Source organism: Physcomitrium patens, chromosome 14, assembly GCF_059467195.1.
Source record: "Physcomitrium patens ecotype Gransden chromosome 14, ASM5946719v1, whole genome shotgun sequence".
Lineage (NCBI taxonomy): Eukaryota > Viridiplantae > Streptophyta > Bryopsida > Funariales > Funariaceae > Physcomitrium > Physcomitrium patens.
Genome location: NC_143423.1, coordinates 9092327 through 9113670, shown reverse-complemented (window position 1 = coordinate 9113670; position 21344 = coordinate 9092327). Strand labels below are relative to the sequence as shown.

At 40.8% G+C, this 21344-nt stretch overlaps 4 protein-coding genes across 5 annotated transcripts; 3 read left to right on the top strand and 1 right to left on the bottom strand.

Annotated features, from left to right (window-relative positions):
- The first annotated feature begins 1726 nt into the window (after positions 1 to 1726).
- Positions 1727 to 4969, top strand: LOC112291883 (uncharacterized). The gene is made up of 2 exons (XM_024539836.3): positions 1727 to 3760; positions 3964 to 4969. Exons 1-2 carry the CDS (start codon positions 3359 to 3361, stop codon positions 4447 to 4449), a joined length of 888 nt encoding a protein of 295 aa, XP_024395604.1. The 5' UTR covers positions 1727 to 3358; the 3' UTR covers positions 4450 to 4969.
- Positions 4970 to 8651: 3682 nt separating this feature from the next.
- Positions 8652 to 11472, top strand: LOC112291064 (uncharacterized). Of its 2 annotated transcripts, none has more exons than XM_024538021.3 (2): positions 8652 to 9831; positions 10038 to 11472. In XM_024538021.3, the coding sequence occupies exons 1-2, from the start codon at positions 9682 to 9684 to the stop codon at positions 10911 to 10913; spliced, it is 1026 nt and encodes a 341-aa protein (XP_024393789.1). In that variant the 5' UTR covers positions 8652 to 9681; the 3' UTR covers positions 10914 to 11472. The 2 variants fall into 2 exon arrangements, with proteins under 2 accessions (XP_024393789.1, XP_024393788.1); XM_024538020.3 differs by having other exon boundaries at positions 8672 to 9831; positions 10026 to 11472.
- Positions 11473 to 11491: 19 nt separating this feature from the next.
- On the bottom strand, positions 11492 to 14531 carry LOC112291063 (phospho-2-dehydro-3-deoxyheptonate aldolase 2, chloroplastic). Its single transcript, XM_024538019.2, has 5 exons — positions 13821 to 14531; positions 13368 to 13645; positions 12858 to 13134; positions 12385 to 12630; positions 11492 to 12186 (listed from the first exon to the last, which is right to left on the bottom strand). The coding sequence occupies exons 1-5, from the start codon at positions 14517 to 14519 to the stop codon at positions 11887 to 11889; spliced, it is 1800 nt and encodes a 599-aa protein (XP_024393787.2). The 5' UTR covers positions 14520 to 14531; the 3' UTR covers positions 11492 to 11886.
- Positions 14532 to 18231: 3700 nt separating this feature from the next.
- On the top strand, positions 18232 to 19940 carry LOC112290974 (uncharacterized). The gene is made up of 3 exons (XM_024537871.3): positions 18232 to 18696; positions 19272 to 19325; positions 19564 to 19940. Exons 1-3 carry the CDS (start codon positions 18358 to 18360, stop codon positions 19795 to 19797), a joined length of 627 nt encoding a protein of 208 aa, XP_024393639.1. The 5' UTR covers positions 18232 to 18357; the 3' UTR covers positions 19798 to 19940.
- Positions 19941 to 21344: the final 1404 nt, after the last annotated feature.

Sequence of the window (21344 nt, the reverse complement as noted above, 5' to 3'; positions counted from 1 at the left end):
TCACAACCTTTCGAAGACCCATGCACTGAGTTTACACTACCATTGAGACTATATAGGCTCTTTTCTTTCCTTGTCGGATATTGTTTTTGTTTTTTGGGGGACAGCTAATCAATAATGCCCAGTGAGCATGAAGGATACAAATTGTTCACTTTCATTTTTGATGGGTCAAATAATACACAGGCTGATTGCCTCCTATCATGATCCTGCTTTCACTGTTCCTTGTGGATTCTTTTTTGTTCCTTAGCCATCCAAGTTTACCAACTGTTAGTCTTTGCTGAAACATATAGAAAACAGACAAAACTATAAATCGCTCCCTTTTCTCCTGCTTTCCTTTAATTATTCCACAAAGAACCCACAAATGTAGTGCATGTATGCTCAGGTAAGTTTATTCTCCCAGTCAATATCATTTTAAGTAGGGATACAAGTAGATTAAATAAATAAAAGGATAAGCAAGAAAGAAAAATAAAAAGGAAAAAAGAATGTATCATTCAGTTGTATTATTACTGGTATCATCAAGTGAAATAGGGGGTGATGCAAATGAGTGGCCAACAGTACTCAAATAGGGGTTATTTCACAAGTTACACTAATCATGCTTCATTGATGTGGGTGGAGGTGAATGGCAGCCCTGTGTATTGACACGCATGAACCCAACATCCGTGGTATGAGTATTATTCATTCATCCACTCGTGCCAGGGAGTGGGGAGCGGGAGGATTAAAATGAAACATGGTAGGAAAATAATAAAATATAAAATATAAACCGGAAAAATAAAAAGATAAAATAAAAAGTGAGTAGCTTAGCCAGCTAGTCCCTAAAGGTTCGAGTAATAACTGCCAGGGTAAATTTAGTACCCCGGGTCTCTTTCCGGGTTCAATGGAACCCCCGGTCAAGAATGACCCGCTGACACCACAAGATTTAATAACTGCCCATCAGGAGAGGGAGCTCCAGGGTTACTGGTGTCCACTGACAGGTGTCGGGAAGCCGATCGTTGGGCTCTTCCTTGTATGTGTAGGTGGGTTGCAAGAGCCAACATTGTGATGCTTCGAGAGTATTTAATTGTCCCCCAAAATTTTCAAGCGCTTGGTGAGGACTGACAAAAGAGTTATCACGTAGGGGCTGCTTTGCGTTGGAGGCTAGCGTGGGATGGCTGACTGCACAGTCCACTGATATGTATAATATATATATATATATATATATTTATATTTTAGTGTGGGGTTCACCGAAGCATGACCTCAAACACAATAGGGGATCCAAGTGATTGAGAGAATCAGGGTATCTAATTGATACTTGGACGGTTGGGTGGTGGTGGTTGGTGTTGAAACTGTGGGGGGGGGGGCAGAATGCCAAGGAAGGAAGCAGCCGTGTTTTGTTTTACCAAGGATAAGTCTTCTTCACATTCTCACATTGCAAAGTAAAACAAGGAAGTTCCCCCTTCAACTCATCCTGCACCCAATTCAGCAACAAAATACAGTTCTGTAATATACGAAGAAGCTGATACGCGGTCGAGTTTCTAGTAAAACCATCAGTAACGACATGTAGGGCCAAATTAGGGTTCTCATTGCTTTAATTGGGTAGATGAAGCAAGGAGCAGTGTTTTTTGTGGGTGTCGGAGCAGAGGATTCGGTGTCTGGAGAATGCAGAAATTCAGCTGCGGATTAGCCAGGTTAGTCGTTGACGCAAGGAATAGAATCAATAGGAGGAGGAGAAGGTAACAAGACCGAGGAGGGAGGGAGGGAGGCAGGGAGGAGTGGGGGGTTGGCACGGCCGAGGCGCGTGCAGAGTAACTCCAGAGCGAGGGTGGTCAGAGTATTTCCAGAGAGGAAAAGGATCATAGTGGTCTAGCATCTGGAGACAATTGCTGCGGCAGAGGGTATTCTATGCTGCCAGCTCATCGCTCTCGACTATACCTACTGGGTGCTGCTGCTACGGCGAGTAATACTGCCACACCAGCAGCAGCGTCGCAGACTCTCCTCCCCCCCATCCTGTAGGTGTTGTTCTACGCTACCACGAATCCCCATGAATCATCATCTTCGTCTCCGAAGCTGCAAATCCCTGGCAGCTCTTGTACCCACCACGCCCTGCCTGCTACTCTAAGCGCTCCGTGGTGATCACTGCCATCATTCAGCCCGTCTGGCTTCGTCGTCCCCCACTCCACCCCTCCTCCCTCCATTCTTTTAGTCATCTGCTCTCCTTTTCTTCAGTTTTTCTTCCCTTTCTCTCTCCCGGTCGACTCTAATTTCCTCTCTTTGTATTTTGTGATTTTGTATTTTGTGTAATTTTTTCGTGGCATTCAGTCCGATTGTCTTCCGCTCTGCTCTCCTCTGTGTTCCAATTCTCCTGCTTCAAAGCTATAATGTGACAAGGACACTTTTTAACCTTTTTTTCGAGACCTTCCAACGCTTTCCACACCTTTTGATTCTCAAGGATAGACCTGCGGAACCTGACCAAATTCAAGCCTAGGATATAGACCTAACTGCCGAGTTGTTTCACTAGAGACTGTATATTTCTCTCCTCGTTCGTGACGCCCTGTATTCCCAATCACCTCTACTCGGATTCATCTCTTGTCTAGTTCGTATATCCTCTGCTTTTCCTCGTGTGTGAGATCTTGGAGCTAGCTAATCAGTAACTGGTGGGGAAGTTGTGTGCTGTGTCGACGTTTCACTTGGGGGTTGCTGTGTGTTTGTGTTTGAGACGTGGTGTTGATGTGCGATAGTGGTCGGTTAGGTGCGTGTGTTGATGAGCGTCAGAGTGCACGGTGATCTGTGTCTACTCTGTGTGTGAACAGGTCCCGCTAGTGAGAGGTAGGTGCGGGAGTTCTTTGAGCAGGTGATTGCGACGTAGACGTGTGAAAGTCTTCCTAGCTGCGGCAGTGCTTCCAGCTGTTCTGAGATTGTAGAATGCGGGGTTAGTTTCAGCGTCGATCTCTTGTGGTCTTGAGTTTTCACTTCGGCATGTTTCATTCGATTGGTATCTTTCAATCGACACTGTCAACAAGCACCACCGCACGTGAAAGTTACAAGTCCGCCTCTGGACTTTGTGATATTGTAGCAGTGAAGTACTAGTACCTCCAATAGTGTGGATTGGTGTCAGGGATCGCTGTGCAAGGTTTTGTGCTGGAATAATCGTGTAGTTCGTTTTCATTCACTACCAATACTGCTACTCCCACATTGCGACTCCAACGTGCAATTGTGCCTTGGATTGAGATTTTTGAGATATGCTTGAGCAATGCAGCTAGTTCCTATTGTTCTCAACGTCGTAGCGATGGCGCAGCTATCATGAAGTAAGTTAACAATCGACAGTCGGAAGTTCGCCGAGAAACTGAAGTGATATCAAGGTGCTTGCTGGACTAAGAAAATCAAGATGGGGAGAGCAGGGCGCGCAGCCCCTCGCACTTGCTCAACGCTGGAGCTGCGAACTCACGCGTTTCCTCTGACGGTTTCAGTTCCAGCTGCTACCTCCAAACAGGTGCTGTCCAGCCCAGCTTCACCAGGCACCCCGATTCAGAATGTGCCAGCTAGCGTGCGAGCTGTTCGTCTGGCATGGCCGGAGGATGCTCTTCAGGCAGTGCAGCGACATGTCGTTGCGATTCGGTTACAATCCATTGAAGTAAGTGAACCTTCGTCCCGGAAACGCAGCTACGATTGTTCCGAGGTGCAGGAGGCTCCTGAGACGTCACAGAACGAAGATGCTTGCGGATTGGAGGTGGCGCTACAATCGAAGCCAGCTTTACCTGAGGACTGGGAGCAGTTTCTGGATTTAAAGGTGCCAAACATGATCACTTGTAATCTAACTGTGTCTTGTTTCAGAACTCCTCCTTTTTCCACGCTGTGCAATTATGTTATAGTGTCGCCGGAATACGATTGTTTCTCCCGAAAATCATGTAGTAGATGAGTTTTTAAGTTTGCATCAACGCCGCTTCAAGCCCTTTGCGAGTATTGTGATCTCTGAAGTTTTTGGTGGCTCAGACGGGGCAATTCTACTATTTCAACTGGAGCTCATGTAAAAAGGCTAGGCGTGATCCCAGGAAGCTCATCTGCGAAGCTAACAACACTGTTCGAGAGCACATGCGGGAAGCGCACATTCGCGGAGAATCATCTCTTGAACAAACTGACACCACTTCATCGCAGAATGAGGAGAGTGATGAAAATGAGGTGAATGGCGATGAACCTGGAAGTTGTCCACCTGATGTATGTGAACGAACTAGTGAGGTGTGCTCTGTTGCACCTGCGAGGTGTGCAGTCGAAGAGCTTGGCGATGGCGACTCACTGTTTGGGAGCAACAGAGAGGAGCATGCAGCAAATTCTTACGGGAAAATGAGCAAAAGTCAGCAAACAGTCATGGTGGTATCTGGATGTCAAAGCTGCTCGATGTTTGTGATGCTGTGTTTATCATCACCAGCATGTCCAAGCTGCGGAGTTCTCGTGCCTTCAGAGCATTGTGAAATCCGCTAAAGGCGATGATCTGTGAAGGTCTGTCGGAAGCTTTGCTTATAGTCATTGTCAGGAAAAAGACAATGACAATGACTCTAAGCAATGTATATGTAAACAGCATCGGAAGGAAATGTTTCATGAGGCGGTTACTGTCGTGGTCTGACCCGAGTGCTCTTGTTCTACACCTCCAACCACCCGCAGTATCTTAGACTGTGTTCGAGCGCTTCAAGGTTAAATCACGTTGCTTACACTCATTGTCAGGAAAAGCCAATGACAATGACTTTAAGCAGTTTGCCACTGCTCGTAGAGCGGTGGAGTTTAAACGTAGCACGCCTCATAAGCGAAGTCTTTCGATCAGCAGTTCGGTGCGTCTCTTTGCTAGGCAGATGGGATGGGCCGAGGAACCTCTACGATGGCGATACCTTGCAACCAGAGGTATTCATGTACATTAGAGAACTCTCAGGTGACTTGGTCATCTTGAAGTTCATGGATTTCTTTTACTGTGCATAAGGAAAATGGACCCCTCGTCTATTTTTTCTCACTTGTCGAGTGTCGTCTTCCACCATCTCGATGGAAGACAGCGTGATTGCCTGCTTTCACAGGAATGAGCGGTATTTTCTGTCCTTTGTTCGTTGTTCTGTGCTTTAACTATCTAAGCAACTACTATACCCGAACCTAATCGTCGGCGAAATCATTTGCAGTCAACCGTTTACTCGGCTTCAAATCTGCTGTTGAACCTGAAAACCACGGCATTAGTGTTAAAGAACAGGTTTTTCCCTTGAGATATGCTCACAGCATGACATTTTTTAACTCATCAACCAGTGCAAGAAAATCTTGCAAATCATGTTTCCATACCCATGTAGAGTAACAGCAGTCAACTCTCTTAATACAAAAATGACAATCATCCCTCAAACACTATTCCCGTGCCAATCAAACAACTTCTCGAATCTTCATATTAACCCCATGCGACTCCTCCTCACATTGTTCACGATGTTAGCCAGGTGTGCCACACCTGTGCTGCAATTCCCACTCAAAGCAACCAACAGTGAACTAAACTTGCCATCATCACGAAAAGCGAAACGGCAAAGCAACACACTCTGTCGCCATGACCACTCTGCTGAGAAATTAGCTAGGCTGACGTTCCTACTCGGTGCTGAAGGGAAGGAAAGCAGCGAGCCCCCGCCACCGATTCCGTCAAGTTGTGAGTGACAGGGTTGTCAGAGCTCTGTGAGTGTGGTGTAATTATTTAATGGCGAGTGATGTGCACCCAGTGCCATGGCACCACCTCCACCCCTGCTGCTGCTGCTCCGCATGCACATGAATTCATTGTGATGCGATTGATTTGAATAGCCTCTTGGCTTTCATTTATGAGCTGCACTCATGCACTTGGGTTCACCATCTCCACCATTTCCCCCCCAAAATCAACAGGAATGGATATTATACATGAACCAGTGACATGGGTTTCTTACATGACCTCTTCCACAGCAATAGAACCTTGTGTTAGTCATCTTCTACACTCATAGTGAGCTCAATTTTACCCTTGTTTAAAGTCGAATTTTTATGTTTTTTCTTTGTTCAGTGTCTGATCTATTAATATAAAGGAAGAGGTAGAGAAATAACTCATGTAATGGGATATGAGTGGCAAATAATGTACCTGCCTGTGGAATCTCAAAACATGTTTAGACAACATGAGAGCCAACACAACTTGTAAGGGGGGTGATGGATCAAAAACATAGAGAGTGAGGATAACTTATTGTGGGCCACAATTGGAGTGTCCACATCCATAATTATTTGATGTGTTTTGTCTTGCTGGAGGAATGTGTGGCATCTGTGTCATTTCACTAGACTGCAAGTGAGTTAATTCATTGACCATGTGCCTTTTGAAGGCTTTGGTTCTCTCCTCCCTATCTTCTTTGTTTGATTTCTCATGGCAAATTAGTTGTGATCTTGGGCATCTAGTTATTTTTTCATTTGTGGGAGGATGAAGACATGGTGATGAAAAAAACCAAAAACTTTAAGAAGGAAGTTAGTGGGAAAAGACAAGCTAAGTTGTTAGCATAATTCTACATTTTATTTACACACACATGCACAGTTTGCAATGTTGAACTCCAAAAAAATTGTATGTCTTTTGGAAGTACTGTAATTTTTTATGCAATATGGAAGTTGTACTGATGAAGTTATAATTGGTATTGAAATTTTTTTTTTTTTTTACGTACTCTTGATTGCAAGAATGTTGATGTGCTATAATTTCCATTGATCACTTTAAAGGTTTTTTAGTTTCAACTAGGATTTTATTTTATTTTATTTTATTTTTTAAAATTAATTAGTTTATCCTGTTTCGTAATTCCAAATATCTTGATCCAAGAACCACAAAATTTGAAAATAAATATAAATAAAAATGCATTCAAAAAAAAAAAAAAAAAAAAAAACAACATACTGTACTATTGTTGAATAAAATTATAAGATCAACAAAGGGTGGTAACAATCAATCTGTATTCCAAAGAATAGAAGATTAACACTAAGATTTATAAAAATATACACATGTTAATAAAATTATGCAATATACTTTAGAAGTATGGTTTCTCCAATAGATAAATATATTAATGAATTTATAATTCTGGACATACAAAGTAAAAAAAAAAAAAAAAAAAAAAAAAAAAAACACTTCTTTCTAACTTCCATGCTATCTCTTCATGTTGACATCCCTTGAATTTAATTACTATTTGTTTGACGATGTTAGCAGGTATTATCTTTAAATTAGTTACAAATATTAAAAATATAATTTAAAATCAAACACATTCCTGCAAAAAAGATTTAAAAAATGAATAATCGACTAAAATTTATTTCTTGAATTATAATATCTCATATGTTGCCTTCAATTTCTTTTCCAGTTTACATCTCTTTAAATTTTTTTTTGGTTTGTTTGACCTGTATGCATATATTGAAGCCCCTTGCTTCTTCTTCTTTTTTTAGAAATAATGCACTCATGCAAGGGGGTCTTAAATGCTTATGGAAGAGGTGAAAAAGATTTACTACAAAGTTTGTACTTTTAAAATGCATTACAATAACAAAACTGAATAAAAAATAATGTCATTTATCTCTTGCAAAGTGGACAATACACAACATGTTTTTGAGATTTGAACTTAAAATTTAAAAAGTACTATTTTCAAAATTTGATTATTAATATTTATTGTGTAAATTAATCACATGCAATAAATGTTTGCATAGAGCTTTGATTTTCTTTAATTCAGCATAAAAATGTCCTAGATTAAATCCTCAACAAATAATGATTTTTAAGAATATTTAATTTATGAGTTCATGCTGAAACCTTAATTAAAAAATAACAATGTGTGTGTATTAGAACATTTTTGAATTCTCAAATCATATTTTGAACTGCGTAAAAACCAATTCTAAGCTATATCATTTTGTGAATTCAAGCTTAATGACTTGTTTTTGTTGTTATTACTATTATTATTATGATATTAATAGTTGATAGAGTTTCATATCAAATATAAACAAGGAGTGACTATTCTTTTGAAGTCAACACATAAAACCCAACTGAATCTTCTCCTCCTTAGGTTTTTATTCTTTTCTTGTTCGGTCATTCATTGCATATCATTTTTGAATGTTTAAAACTCAAAAAGGAAAGACTATGTCTTCACACAATTATTGAAATAAAGGTCTATAGAATACAAACTCTAAAAACAAAAGACTATTGAAATAAATCTATTTACACTCATGATAAATATAGAAATAATTAGGAAACAAGAAACCTTCAAATATCTACACATAGAAGAACTATCATTCTACCCACGCACATAAGCATTAACAATTTTCATTTTTACTTGTGAGTTCAAAAACCCCTTTGAATTTCATTGCAAATAATTAACCACAGGTCGCACTTTAAAAAGCCAAAAGTTACTTTAGCTTTTAACTTTTCTTACTACTTTCGGAAGCAGTGTGTGAATGACAGCGAGGCGATATCCTAGAAGGCCACTTTTCCCACGTGGCAGACGACATTTTTAAAAACTGGGTCCACGGTGGAGCCATAAATCACGGCACGGTTACCGGAGGCCCATACCAATAACCGTATCCAGCGAGGCAATTTTTGGCGGGGCTATGATGGGGCAGGGTTGACCTGAGTCAGCATTTCGTCTCCTTCCAAGCACCTTCACGGCCACCAGCCTCGATCCTCACAACACCGCACTTGCAGTGCCGCCTCCATAGAAGAGCAAATCGCTGGGGGCGGGGAGTGATGCTGTGTTGATAGACCTCGCCCTCATGCATGATCGTGGCCCCGCCACACGCCGTGTCCAGAACCTCCCGGAGTAGCTGAATCTGTAGAGCCCACTCTTTCCTCGTACCATGCAGTATTCTGTCGTCTCGAGGATTCCGCTGCTGCCCTCGGAGGTGGCCATGGGGTTTCAGGATTTGGGGCTTCGGGTGGGGTATGCGACAGCTGCGGTAGCCGTGGCGTGTAGACGTGGTGGTATGGATGTTTGAGGTGGAGCGGATTAGGATTCTCGGATGATTGCTAGGTTTGGAATCGATGCTGTTAAGTTTCTGTGATGGTTGTTTGCTCCGGGGTGTTGTGCGGTTGAAGTGACTCTCGGTGTTGGAGGAGATTTTTCTGGTGCAGGGTTCTGTGGGATGTGTAGAAGAGGCAGGATTTGAGGTTTGCGGTGTTGGACTGCTTATTGAGGAGGTGTTGAATCAGCGTAGAAGTTGGATAGTGTAGAAAGGATGGAGGGTTGGAACTTGTTTTAGCAAATGGGGGGAGTGATTCCTCTGGAAACACGCGTGGCTCGTCTTCGTTTACAGTCGGAATTCATCTATATTGTCATTTTCTTCGGAGATGGCTGTTGGGATGGGTTCAAATCTAAGGCGATGTTTCGGTTCTTCATGTTCGTGCTCATGTGAGCTGGGTTGAGGCTGTTGCGAGGTCAATCGTCTTGTGCATTGTTGGAAATAGGCGCCACGAATATTACAACAGGGGTTTAGCGTTCGAGGTAACCACGCGGTCCTGCGAAGACAAGCAGCAGAAAAGAAAAGAAAGTCGTACTCGGCGATTGCTAGTTGGCTTATTTTGATTCTGGGGTTCAGCCAATGGTGGTCGGTTCTTTGTGTGGCGGAGTTCCTCCGTAGTGTTCAGAATTTGAAGTAATTCAAGCGCATGCTTTTCTACTCGTAAATGACATTTAGCCGTAAAAGTTCATGGTTCAACAGGACTGAGCAGGATTGAAGCATCCCTCAATGGCTGTAATGTCGATCAAAGTAGCGATCGCAATTGGGATAGGTTCTCTTTTTCTACTAGCAATAAGCTGCTTCTTCTGTTGGGGAGTTAAAATGCTCCGGCATCGCACGAGGACCATCGGCCAAATTGCTGCAACACCCGAGATTCCTGTGAGTGCTTTCTCTTCCCCTACCCTCGTCTCGGTAAATTTTAAGAATTTACGGATTTTCTGAGGTCAATCACGCTGTTTGTGGCAAAGCGCTTATCACCTCTGCCATCTGATTATAAAGAGAAGGTGTTTCTGTCTTATCCAGTGTCATTTTGCAATCGTCCTTGCAATCGATTTGTTAATAGCTGTACGTAGGTCATTTTGCAGGTTGAGCACAGGATTGTGTTAAAGAAAGAAAAGGTCGATCCATTCCCAGTTGCGAATCCCGAGGTGAAGGCATCTACGCTTGGAATGCTTGATAATTGTATAACACGCGAGAAATTTAACGACAGAAGCCCTAATCATCAGGTGGTCCCCTCGCGGAGCATCTACTCGAATAGCCCCTCAGCTCCTTCTACCCCAAAACCACCCACGATTCTGCCTTCCTGGGTTCACTTTAATCGACCAGTCCCCCTTCCGGAGACTGCCATTGTGAACAGCCACCCCTGCGCTTATGACCTAGAGCAATGTGTCGACATAAGCTTAACATTTGGAACTGACATTCCAGTCGAGAAAAGACATCCTTCATCAAGTGACAGAAGCGTGGACTCTTTTTCCTTTGGCATTCCAAGCGCAGATGCCTTCACTTTCCCAGAGCTCGGTGGTGCAGCGCAGAACTCCTGGGATGCTGCACCCACAATTTTTAGGTCATCGTTGAGACACAGTCGCAGCAAAGGGTCGACCACTGGCGATTCTAGCGATTCCAGTAATTCTAATCCACGGACAAGATATTTGCGAAGCTCTTCGATGAGGTCTCGCTTGACAACTCAATTCTTGGACAGCTCTAGCTTTAAACGAGTAGCCAAGGAAGGATATGGACATTCACAATCACATGAAAGATACGAGCATGTTACCGTGGACCATCAGCCTTCGACAGTTCCACAGGACCAGTACCCCTCGGATGTTTCATTCATTCTCGGCTCAGGGAATCATAATTTGAGGCCTTCTCAAACTTCCACGGAGCTTCTTAAGGTTGCTTCGAGCCGCAACCCCTATTCTAAGCAGCTAGAAACCAGCAAGAGCACAAGATGGGAGCGACTCTAGACGAGGACCTCACTCCCTGTCGGAAGCCCTAAAATCTATGAAGAACCATCAACATAATCTACCGCAATGTTGGGTGATCAGCTTCTAGAGGAAACCGAGCTAGTTCGAAAGTGGACGATTGTGGTGAATGATTTCTAGCAATCTGAAGCATTCAATGGCTAGTGTTTTTCCCCTTTCTGAGCAGGATTGCAAACCAGTTTCAAACACTTCTCAGACTGTTAGTTGCTGGGGTCAGCGTTTACCGAGTCGAAGGTAAACGCATGTTCGTCGATATCGTCGCCGTTTCAAGCGCTGGATTTACCCAAACCCTTGGAGTTTACTGTGTGCAGGGCAGTTGGAGTCACAGAGGACCTTAGAAATTCACTGTACAATACGGAATCATGACTTTGAACCTTTCCAATATACATCACTGTAACACAGGCATCTAGGCTTAGACCCTACCGTCTAAAACATTGATACTTCTCCTTCATGTCAGTGTAGCATGAACTGTACCATATCCAAGTTCAAGTTATGTAACGTTGTCAAGCATATATAAAGGTGAACGCTAAATTCAAGTGAAGCGCTACACCGCTTGGAGATGCGGGAAATCTCGCACAGTAGAAACGTAGTTATTCGATCAATCATGTTCAACCACACTATCTCTTTTCAAGACTTCGTTACCAAATTGGCCGTTAGCGCATACTAACTTTCGCCATTCTGTCGGGGAAATTTCGTTCCCACCGAAAATGATGAACATCTCCACATCAAAGACGAGCAACTCTGATCAGAGAAGACATATTACACTACAGAAAGAGACTGCTACAATATTTTTCTAGAAACAATGAAAGATCCCAAGTATGACGAACCCGGTACTCATCCCACAAGTGCAATGGGAGGAAAATTGAAACTCAGGACATACTGGCCAGGGCTATGGCCAATTCCTCTAAACTTTTCTTTTAAGGACTTCATGTCCCTAGTTATACGAGGTTTAACATCACAACACAACACCTTCTGCACGAGTAAGACCGTTGAGTGACAAAACATCCTTTTCATCAGAAACCGCAATGCGTCTCTTGCGAAGACGCTCAGCAATGATAAAAGCCAGTTCCAGCGATTGTGAAGCGTTTAGCCTGGGATCACAATGAGTGTGATAACGAGAGCTTAGATCTTCAAAGGTCACAGTGCGGCCTCCTCCCACACATTCAGTCACATTCTGTCCTGTCATTTCGAGGTGAACTCCTCCAGCGTGTGTACCTTCCTGTTCATGCACGTCGAAGAAAGCCTTAACTTCGTCCTGAACCACGTAGACAAAAAGGTTGTCAAACATAACGCGTCAGCAAGGTCAGTGCCGGATCATAGAATGTGAATTCAATAGAAACCAACAGTAGACATAGACTAGGCAAAGTAAATATAGCATTAAACTCCCAGAAAAGACTAAGCAGCGAATAAGATTGTGAATTGAGGTTGGAAAAGGCCTTGCAGAGACGCTCACCAAAATGGAGTCAAACGGGCGAGTTTTGATTCCCGAGGGCGCCTTAATAGTGTTTCCATGCATCGGGTCACACACCCATGTGACAATAATGCCTGCCTGGCGTACGGCCCGAACCAAAGCAGGGAGTTTTTGACGCAGCTTCTCAGCTCCCATTCGCACAATAACAGTGAGTCGACCTGGCTTGTTCCGTGGGTTTAGAATCTCACAGAGCTTCACCAACTCTGCGGGGTCCATCTTGTCACTTACCTACACAATCAATTCAAATACTTAATACAGACTTCCCAAAACCAAATCCAGAATCAGAGCCACACAGTGAGACATCTTATTTGCAATGACACCAAGTGATAAGTCTTAGTCCTTGTGACCGACCCGGATGATCTAAGTGGATTATGTATCACTGCCAAATAACCGCTCACATAAGCTGAAATTTAAAAACTAAATGACAAACTGAGGAAAAATGAAAAGCGGGTTACCTTCACTCCCAAAGGATTAGCAACTCCTCGCAGAAATTCAATATGAGCACCATCTAACTGCCGGGTTCGCTCGCCCATCCACACAAAATGTGCTGAACAATCGTACCATAGTCCCGAAGTGGAATCCTGCCGGGTCATTGCTTGCTCATATGGAAGGAGCAGGCACTCGTGAGAGGTCCAGAATTCAGTGGTGGTCATCACTGGAGAATCCAGAGGCAATCCACAGGCAGTCATGAATCCTAGTGCTTCGTCCACCCGATTAGCCAGCTCTCGGTACCTGAATTCACCAGATACGCCTCATAAAATGCAACTAGTCTTAACTACCTACCAACCAGAAGATACGAATATAGAAAATACACGAGACATGAAACAGAAGTGAAAGAGGATAAAATTGAATTTATAGAAGCACAAAAACCACGAAAAATAAAAATAAAATAAGTCTCTCTCTCTCTCTAATCAATGAAAACTACAGAGTCCACATCAAAAATCAAAACCAAATAAAAAGTTTACCTGTCGCCTTGCTCGCTGTGAGATGCGAAGTCAAGGTTCCAGTCCTTAATCCTCTGCATGGCAGCATACCCTCCAGTGGCGAAAGCACGAAGAAGGTTCAGAGTAGAAGCAGACTGGCTGTATGCACGGACCATTCTTTCGGGATCGGGTACCCTAGCTTCAAGATTCGGGGCATCGCCATTTATGTTATCCCCCCGGTAACTCGGCAGCGATACTCCATTCACGTCTTCCATATCGGCTGATCTGGGTTTGGCAAATTGTCCAGCCATTCTTCCAACCTGCTCACATTCCTCAAAACCCAATCTTAAATCGCGAGCTGCAAATTACTTAGGACGACAACGTTATATTACATTACAAAATGCTCGACAAATTACAGCCGTCCGCTCTTGACGCTTCATCGAGCCTAGCAGCGAGCCCTCGCAACTTATTGAGGAGCTTAAGATGAATTCATACCTTCACAACCGGCAGCTGCCCTCCGAACATAAGCACAACGCTCATTTGCAGCAGCAACCGAAATGTATCCCTAATGTTATTCGCGTTGAACTCTTTGAAGCTCTCGGCGCAGTCACCTCCCTGCAACAAGAATGCTCTACCCAAAGCGGCCTCCCCTAAGCGCTCCTCCAAACTGCGCGACTCACCCGCGAACACGAGAGGTGGGTATCCTTCCATCTGCTTCACAACCTCAGCGACCTTCTCAGGGTCCGGGTACGAAGGTTGCTGCAATGCAGTCTTGGACCGCCAGCTCCCGGGGCTCCAGTCCTTCGCTACGCCCGGAATGTCCTCATCACTCTCCACTCCTTTTATCTCCGGCGCTCGGATGGCTCGCACCACAACGCCTACCCTACCCGTATTGGCACGGCGACAGCCCACCATGGAAGCTGCGCTCGACGGGAGGCTTCCATTTTCCGCAACTCTTCCTGTCTTCCACGCACGTTGTCGCTCCAGGCCAGGGAGCTTGAGGGCTCTGGTCGCCACCGCCATGGCTGAAGCTCCCGAATTGCAACCACTCGTACCACTCTGCAAAGTCCCTGAGGACTTAACGGAGCGGAGCATATAGTGGACACCCACCTGACCAGGGGAGACGAAGGTTCCCATACACTCGTTCCCACGTTCCCCTACCAACGTTCTCGGTCCCCCCTTGCCCTCTTCCATCCGAGTGGTTCCCGTCCTTCCGTTAACTACTACTTTTAATCCGGATATGAACTTTCCAGACGTCCTCGCTGCATAAATCCTTTCTAATGGAAAAATAAAAAAGAGTAGAAATCTATAAATGTATATATTTATATGTCGAAACAGAAACCTGAATGATAACTCAAACGTCGATAAAATTGTAATTGAACGTGCAAGTTGTGAATGAACAAGAGCTAATACAGACTTATTTTTCATGCCGCACCAAATTTTCCATACATTTGGGATTCTATTGTACATTCTAAAGATTGTTGACTTTCTTTAGAATGTGTGGATTTAAATCTGCAGTGAGGTAATTATTGTATGTGTGTTGTGTGTGTATATATCTCTTATATAAAACAACTTACTGGATAAACCAGCCAAATAAATTAGCAAAATAAATTAGACAAGACAAAAACCATCTATGATTGGCAGCATATCTCATTATTTTATCAAAAGTGAAGCTAAAGTTTAATAATTCAAATTTTGATTAATTAGACATTGAAATTTGCATGTTGTTGTGGTAGAATGTTGAGAGTAGCTTTGCAAGGTCACTAGGCGTAGAGCTTAGAAGTACTACAATATTGAATGACATGTAACATGGAGTTTCATGTCATGTGAAGCTTCAAACAAATGATTAATTTACAACACATAGTTTACAATGTTTTTTTGTGGCCAATAATATGGATTTCTACTAGTATATATAAATATGTATATGTGTATAAGGTTAATAATATATATTGTGTAATAATGTATAATCAAAAAGTATATAAATTTGATGTTAGAAACTTTTGTTTGAACTTTTCAAATATCCAATATTAACATCTTGTTTGACAATATGGTACAAATGGTAAATCCTATGCATTTAGTAATTTAAAGCTTAATTTCTAATTTTTTAACAATTTATTGATTTTGTAGATTACATCAAATAATTATAATTATAATAACAATACCTTGTGGTTAAACTTGAGCAAGATATATACTCAAACTAATATTGTGTCATCAACAAAAACCAATGTCTATTAAGTAAGGTTATATTACATTATATGAAATGAAAATATATTTTTGAACATTATGAAATTTCTTTAAATTTCAAAATAGTTGAGTGTTACTATATGAATGATTTATGAAATCTTAACAACTTATGTATAATAATCTATATAACATTTTTGTAGCATGATGGTGTAATTGATTAGAATGACAAACATCATTGTAGAATTATATTTTAACTATATAAAAAATGAAAATGATAGATATCTATTCAACAAAAATATATTTTGATCTCATATAATTTTCAAATACATTTAATTTTTCCTTGACAATCTCACCGGTCCTTTGATTAATTCTAGCTCCGACCAAAACATCATTTTTTGTTAATTTTTTTGACACATATTTATAAACTAAATTTTGTATGATTTAATACTATTATTTTTTCTTTTGCAATGGTATTCAAAATGGTTAGCATTTCGTGGGACTCATCACATAATTGAAATCTTTTAATTAGATGCTTATTTCATGAAAACATTATAGATTCAAGGCTATCATCAAATTCAATTACACTTAGATCATTATTTGATTAAAGTGTAAAAATGGTATTCTTATAAATGTGTTATTAAGTATTTTTTAATTTATTGTATAAGAAACATGGACTACTTTATAAATTAACTATTTAAAACTACCATGAATTTGTAGAAATATCATATAACTATTATAACTCAATCAAAAAATTGTGTCCAATTCAATGTATATTTGCACTAAAAGACTATGACATTAAACTTGTATTACATAAGAGACAAAAGTGGATAGCCAAACCAATGTTTAGATCTTCTAAAGCTAAGTTAAAAGTTAAAAAAAGTTACATAAACAATTCTTTTGAATCATTTGTTTTTATTATTATGTTATTATATTATATTCTTTTTTATACATTTGATTATTCAGAACCACTTTAATAAACTTTTTGAAATGTCACAAACTCTTTTGAGAGCATTTTAAGGTTTAATATGTATACATATATCTTCAAAAGAATGTATATGCATTATTAATTGTATTATTTATAAACTAATTGTAATTTTTCTTAGAAACTTGTGGCATATAGAAAATTATTTATGCAACTCAACTTAATTTGCATGACTAACACGACTTTAATCACATTGCAAAGACTTCAAAAAGAAAAAAATATACTTCAATCTAGTGCATCTGTCCTTAGTTTTTATGCTTCAATAATTCAAGTTTTCCATACATGAGAATAAGAACTTTTAAGTGGCAAAGCTTGGACATTCAAAATTATAAGAGCCATGCAAGAGTTTGCGGCCGATTGCAGTAGTATGACAAAACCATAGCTTCTTGCATTCTAACTCTCTCCATATCTTTTTTTTTTACCCTGGTTTTCACAACACATTAGAATTACATAAAATTAGACATGCATTGTCAAAATAAATAGGAGGTTTCAAACACGGTGCTTTTGCAAAACCAAAACAATTGAGATTCAAAACTTTTGAGGATCACTCAAAATATCAAATCCATTGTTCAAACTTTATTACCCTTTGATTTTATCCCTAATTCAAACTTTAATATCCCTTCGTGTCGAATCAAAGAGAGAAGAGGTGAGCAACTTGATATTTTGAACAAATATCGCTTGTGAAATATCACCCAAAAATGCAATGTTTGAAACCCTCTAATGAAACCTTCTTGGCAAATGAGAAGAAATATCATATCGACTTCAATTGTCTCGACAACCTGTCGTTTTCTTTGAAACACAATAGCACAACACGATAACCAAATCATACCACGTTGCTGCACACGAATGGCTCATGAGTAAACGCCTCGGTAGATTTGAACGCAGAGAAATCCTGATTGCTTCACTTGCAATTCTACTCAGAACAAGAATGGCTCTAACATAGAACACCTGTGCACTGTAGTGTGCGAAAAAAACTGATTATTTAACATGGATAAGAAAAGATTATCGAAATTTTGAAGATGCATCAATGATGGCGAGGGAAAGGCGATCAGGATAGAAAGTAAGGCGGAAGGCGAGTGGGTGGCAACAGGCGGAGCGGCTTGTCAGGAGAGAAAATCCGTCGTAGGCGCAGTTGCAAGGCTACACTTGCCCGTCCCTTCATCGCCTACGACCACAATTTTGACAACCAAACTTAAAATCTCACATCGCCTCGCCCGCCATTATTATTTGATCAATTCTTACTCCGCCCCTACTTTCCCACCCTCCTTGGCTCTCATTAAATGATGTTTGCAACCTCAACAATGGCAGAGCACAATTGGAATTTCAGAGTCGTTTGTTCATGACGATGTAATATCCAACTGCTACATTTCACCTCTGCTTTGCCTTCCGTCAAGCTGAAGTAAAATTGTACTCGAGCTCGCCCTACAATTGTCGTGTGTTCTCCTGTTCTCGGCACATGTGACACAAGCTTCGAAGCCATCTGGCGAGCAGAAAGGTCAATCAACAAGGAAAGGGAGCTTGGCATGAAGCTCCGCATGAAGCTCGCAACGAGGAGGATCGTTGTCTGATTCCAACGAATGATCACCTGGCTTCATCCATCGACAAGACTGGCTGGCCAAATCCTGAGTCTCGAAACACTGCACCAATCATCTTGGACAATGCTCAAAAAGAAGATCGATCTGCAAAACAGCGGCTACACTTCAAAGTGCCCCAGCTTTTGATTGAGATATTCTTCAACTCCTCTGCTTCTTCTTCTTCTTCTACTCCTTCGTCGTCGCTCTTATTTAGGGAATACTGACAATTGAAGACAAACCAAACATTCAATCGTTAGCTTAGAAGGTGGTGAAGGGTGCAAAATTGCTAGCTATGGCAACTTTCTCAGTAGCTGTAGCGAGTGGCTCGCTGATTGGAGCTGCTGGCGGAAGTGCTGAGCTTCATTGCATGAAGCAGAGCACTGGAGAGATATGCCAAGCGAGATTTTCTGGTTCTTCGAGGATTGTGCGTTCGGGGGCGGTCAGCTCGAATAGCTCGGTAGCCGTGTTTCGGAGTGGCCCGGACGCGGAGAGGCGAGTGGTCAGTGCAAGGGCGCAGGCTGGTGAGGGATCGTTGCAGCAGAGTGACAAGTGGGGGGAAGGTGTGTCTCTTGGCACAGCATTGTTGCCGCCTGATGTGGACCTTGCCCGGCTTGAGAATCTTCTCTTCCAGGTTTTAGTGCTTCTCCCATCCCTTAATTTGTCGCAATGTGCGAATTGGTGTCAGATTGTAAAAGGATTTGGCAGCCTATTTTGTTGGCCGTGTCAATGTACTGCAGATAATTGGACAATTTTAAACTGGAGAGGTTTAAACTTCATTCGAATGTTCTCCTTGATTGAGAGTGCCAATTGTGAACACACTGCGGTCATTCGGACATGCGTCCGCTTGAATACTATCGTTGAAGAAGTACATAATTGATCTAGAGATCCTCTGTGAGACAATTTGCGAATGTAATATATGACTAATAATAGTAATTAACCAATGAAAACAAAATATTTCGATTTACAGCATCGGGACATTTTCAGAGGTCGTCCTCAGCTCCTTCAGAGACATGCAAATTATGTCTCATTAAATCCCTAAGCATTGCACCAAGAGTAACGACTATTTTACCGCCTGACTGAGTTCCAGAATATCTGCTTCCACAAGGACAGTGGAACGACTCCAGTAGCTTTCAACGGATTGAAGAGTAAGACTGTCTACTTATCCATTTACTCATAATACTTATCATGTTGCTTTGCATCGTTTAGTGGGGAAACAGCTTGACAGCCAACGCCAATTTGCCGCTTCCAACACCCTTGAAGGTAACCATACTTCATGGTGCTACCATCCTGTATGACTATGCGTACGAATCAATTCATCTCGATTATCACAGCTCTAATTCTGAATTTGTCATATTTGACCTATGCAAGCAACGTCTGAAAAGGTAGTGCATATGAAGTGATTTGTGCCGATTTTCTGCTTCCAGACTTGCACATGACTGTCTTCCTAAAGCTTTCTTCCTAATTTTTGTTCACGTTGTTGAACACCTCAATGCCACAGGTGGACAGAGTGAAAGGAGGGGTGCGACTCGGCTACATTCGTATTAACGAAGGAGTTATTGAAGACTTGGTGCACATCGATGTGATTGTGAACGCTGCAGAGGGTGATCAGAAGCCCTACTTCCAAGCAACAAGAAATGGACAATTTAAGGACAAAGTGCCTCCTGCGGAACCGCTAATCATGCAGAGCCTTCTGCAAGCTTTGAAGAAGTCAATCCAGCTTGCCAGAAACTGAAGTTGAGGTTCCTATGGCTGGATTCACTTTGTAGAATAGCACTGTTAGATCTTCGTCAGCGGCTAGCATATGTACCCATCATCTTCTCTGTTCTCGGAATGGAATTTTAACGAGTATGAATTGTCCCAATTTGCTTCACCAAATACTTCGCACTCTTTCGTTTTGAAATTGACATACCTTTGTACAAACCTCAGATAATTCAACCGCTTCTAAATGTTTTTTCGAATAAACTTGGGTATTTTATGATCCACCTATTCGAAGCATATCATAGAAACGCAGGTTTAACATTTAAGATACATAGGTTCATGAGCATCTTAATCACCATATTAAAATTACTTTCCACTGGAGGTAACCTTATTCAGCCTATTGTACAAATCCTTTTCAATCAACACCTCAACGAAGACTTTTAGACGAGTAGTATCACATTGTTTCTTTGAATAATGAAGTGTAGAAACTAAGAATACTTTCACTTCCATCTTTGAAGTGACTTTCTATAGTGGATTGGCTGGATAAAAAAACACAAAGAAAATAGATTTACAAGAAAGATGGCCTTCACAAACAACTCTAAAAAGTAGAAATGTGATTTGAAAATTATATGGAGAATGTATTATTTAATAGATTGGTGTGTGTGTATGTGTCTATGCATGTATATATAGATATAGATAAATACTGATATGTGTAAAAAAGCCAATATTGGAAAGTATGACTAAGGTGTGAAAGATATTCAAGATTTTGAAGTTGATTCATGTAGTTAATATGTTAAGTATATCCAAGTTTTATGTTGACATACCTCACAGAGTTTCTTATACCAATCAATTTGAAATATCCAGTAAGTTTGCCATTGACCAACAAGAATTCATAAGATTCCAATATTAAGTACCATAATAATTTACGGAAATAATAATGACTTCACACCCATTGAGATTTATTTTATAATTTATATTACATTATGATATCTACTGAATTTGTACTAAATTTTATAAAAAATATGTACCTCATTAATAATGTGATTTGATGAGCCAAAGTTATTTTGATCAACTGCTGATGGAGTTGTAGAATCAAATGCACTAATTTGGAATAAAATTGCAACTAATGAATAAAGGTAGTAAAACTTTGAAGTAAACCATTATACAAATTTTCATTAAAGCTTGTCCACCATTGTTTTGGATGCAAAATAATACTAATCCATGATGTATATTCTTTATACTTAAGGTTATTACTTTCCAAAGAACCTTAGAGCATTGCTTTCTTCAACATTATAAAACTTAAATATATCTAAAGAAATATAGGTTTTTTTAAAAAATCCAAAGACCAAGAATTTTGAATTAACAATTTTAATTTTTTTGAAAAGGTATTTGACAAATTTGGCTTTTTTTTATGTGTTATATTTGCTTAATAAGTACAAAGATTATTACTATTAATAATTTTATTTATTTATTTATTTTACAAATTAATCTCACTATATATCATTCCAAAATTAAGTACATTTTCTTTAAAAATATCCACCTTTAGCAAGGATTCTTCAAATGATTTTGTCCCTATAACCT

What these genes read in the sequence shown, in the direction of transcription:
- LOC112291883 (XM_024539836.3), top strand. Translation starts at nt 3,359, where the DNA reads ATGGGGAGAGCAGGGCGCGCAGCCCCTCGCACTTGCTCAACGCTGGAG. An exon ending in AGCAGTTTCTGGATTTAAAG is followed by an intron (nt 3,761 to 3,963) that starts GTGCCAAACATG and finishes TTGGTGGCTCAG; the next exon opens with ACGGGGCAATTCTACTATTT.
- LOC112291064 (XM_024538020.3), top strand. Translation starts at nt 9,682, where the DNA reads ATGGCTGTAATGTCGATCAAAGTAGCGATCGCAATTGGGATAGGTTCT. An exon ending in CTGCAACACCCGAGATTCCT is followed by an intron (nt 9,832 to 10,025) that starts GTGAGTGCTTTC and finishes AGCTGTACGTAG; the next exon opens with GTCATTTTGCAGGTTGAGCA.
- LOC112291063 (XM_024538019.2), bottom strand. Translation starts at nt 14,519, where the DNA reads ATGGAAGAGGGCAAGGGGGGACCGAGAACGTTGGTAGGGGAACGTGGG. An exon ending in CTAATCCTTTGGGAGTGAAG is followed by an intron (nt 12,631 to 12,857) that starts GTAACCCGCTTT and finishes TTGATTGTGTAG; the next exon opens with GTAAGTGACAAGATGGACCC. An exon ending in GCCCGTTTGACTCCATTTTG is followed by an intron (nt 12,187 to 12,384) that starts GTGAGCGTCTCT and finishes TACGTGGTTCAG; the next exon opens with GACGAAGTTAAGGCTTTCTT.
- LOC112290974 (XM_024537871.3), top strand. Translation starts at nt 18,358, where the DNA reads ATGGCAACTTTCTCAGTAGCTGTAGCGAGTGGCTCGCTGATTGGAGCT. An exon ending in TTGAGAATCTTCTCTTCCAG is followed by an intron (nt 18,697 to 19,271) that starts GTTTTAGTGCTT and finishes TGCATCGTTTAG; the next exon opens with TGGGGAAACAGCTTGACAGC. An exon ending in CGCTTCCAACACCCTTGAAG is followed by an intron (nt 19,326 to 19,563) that starts GTAACCATACTT and finishes TCAATGCCACAG; the next exon opens with GTGGACAGAGTGAAAGGAGG.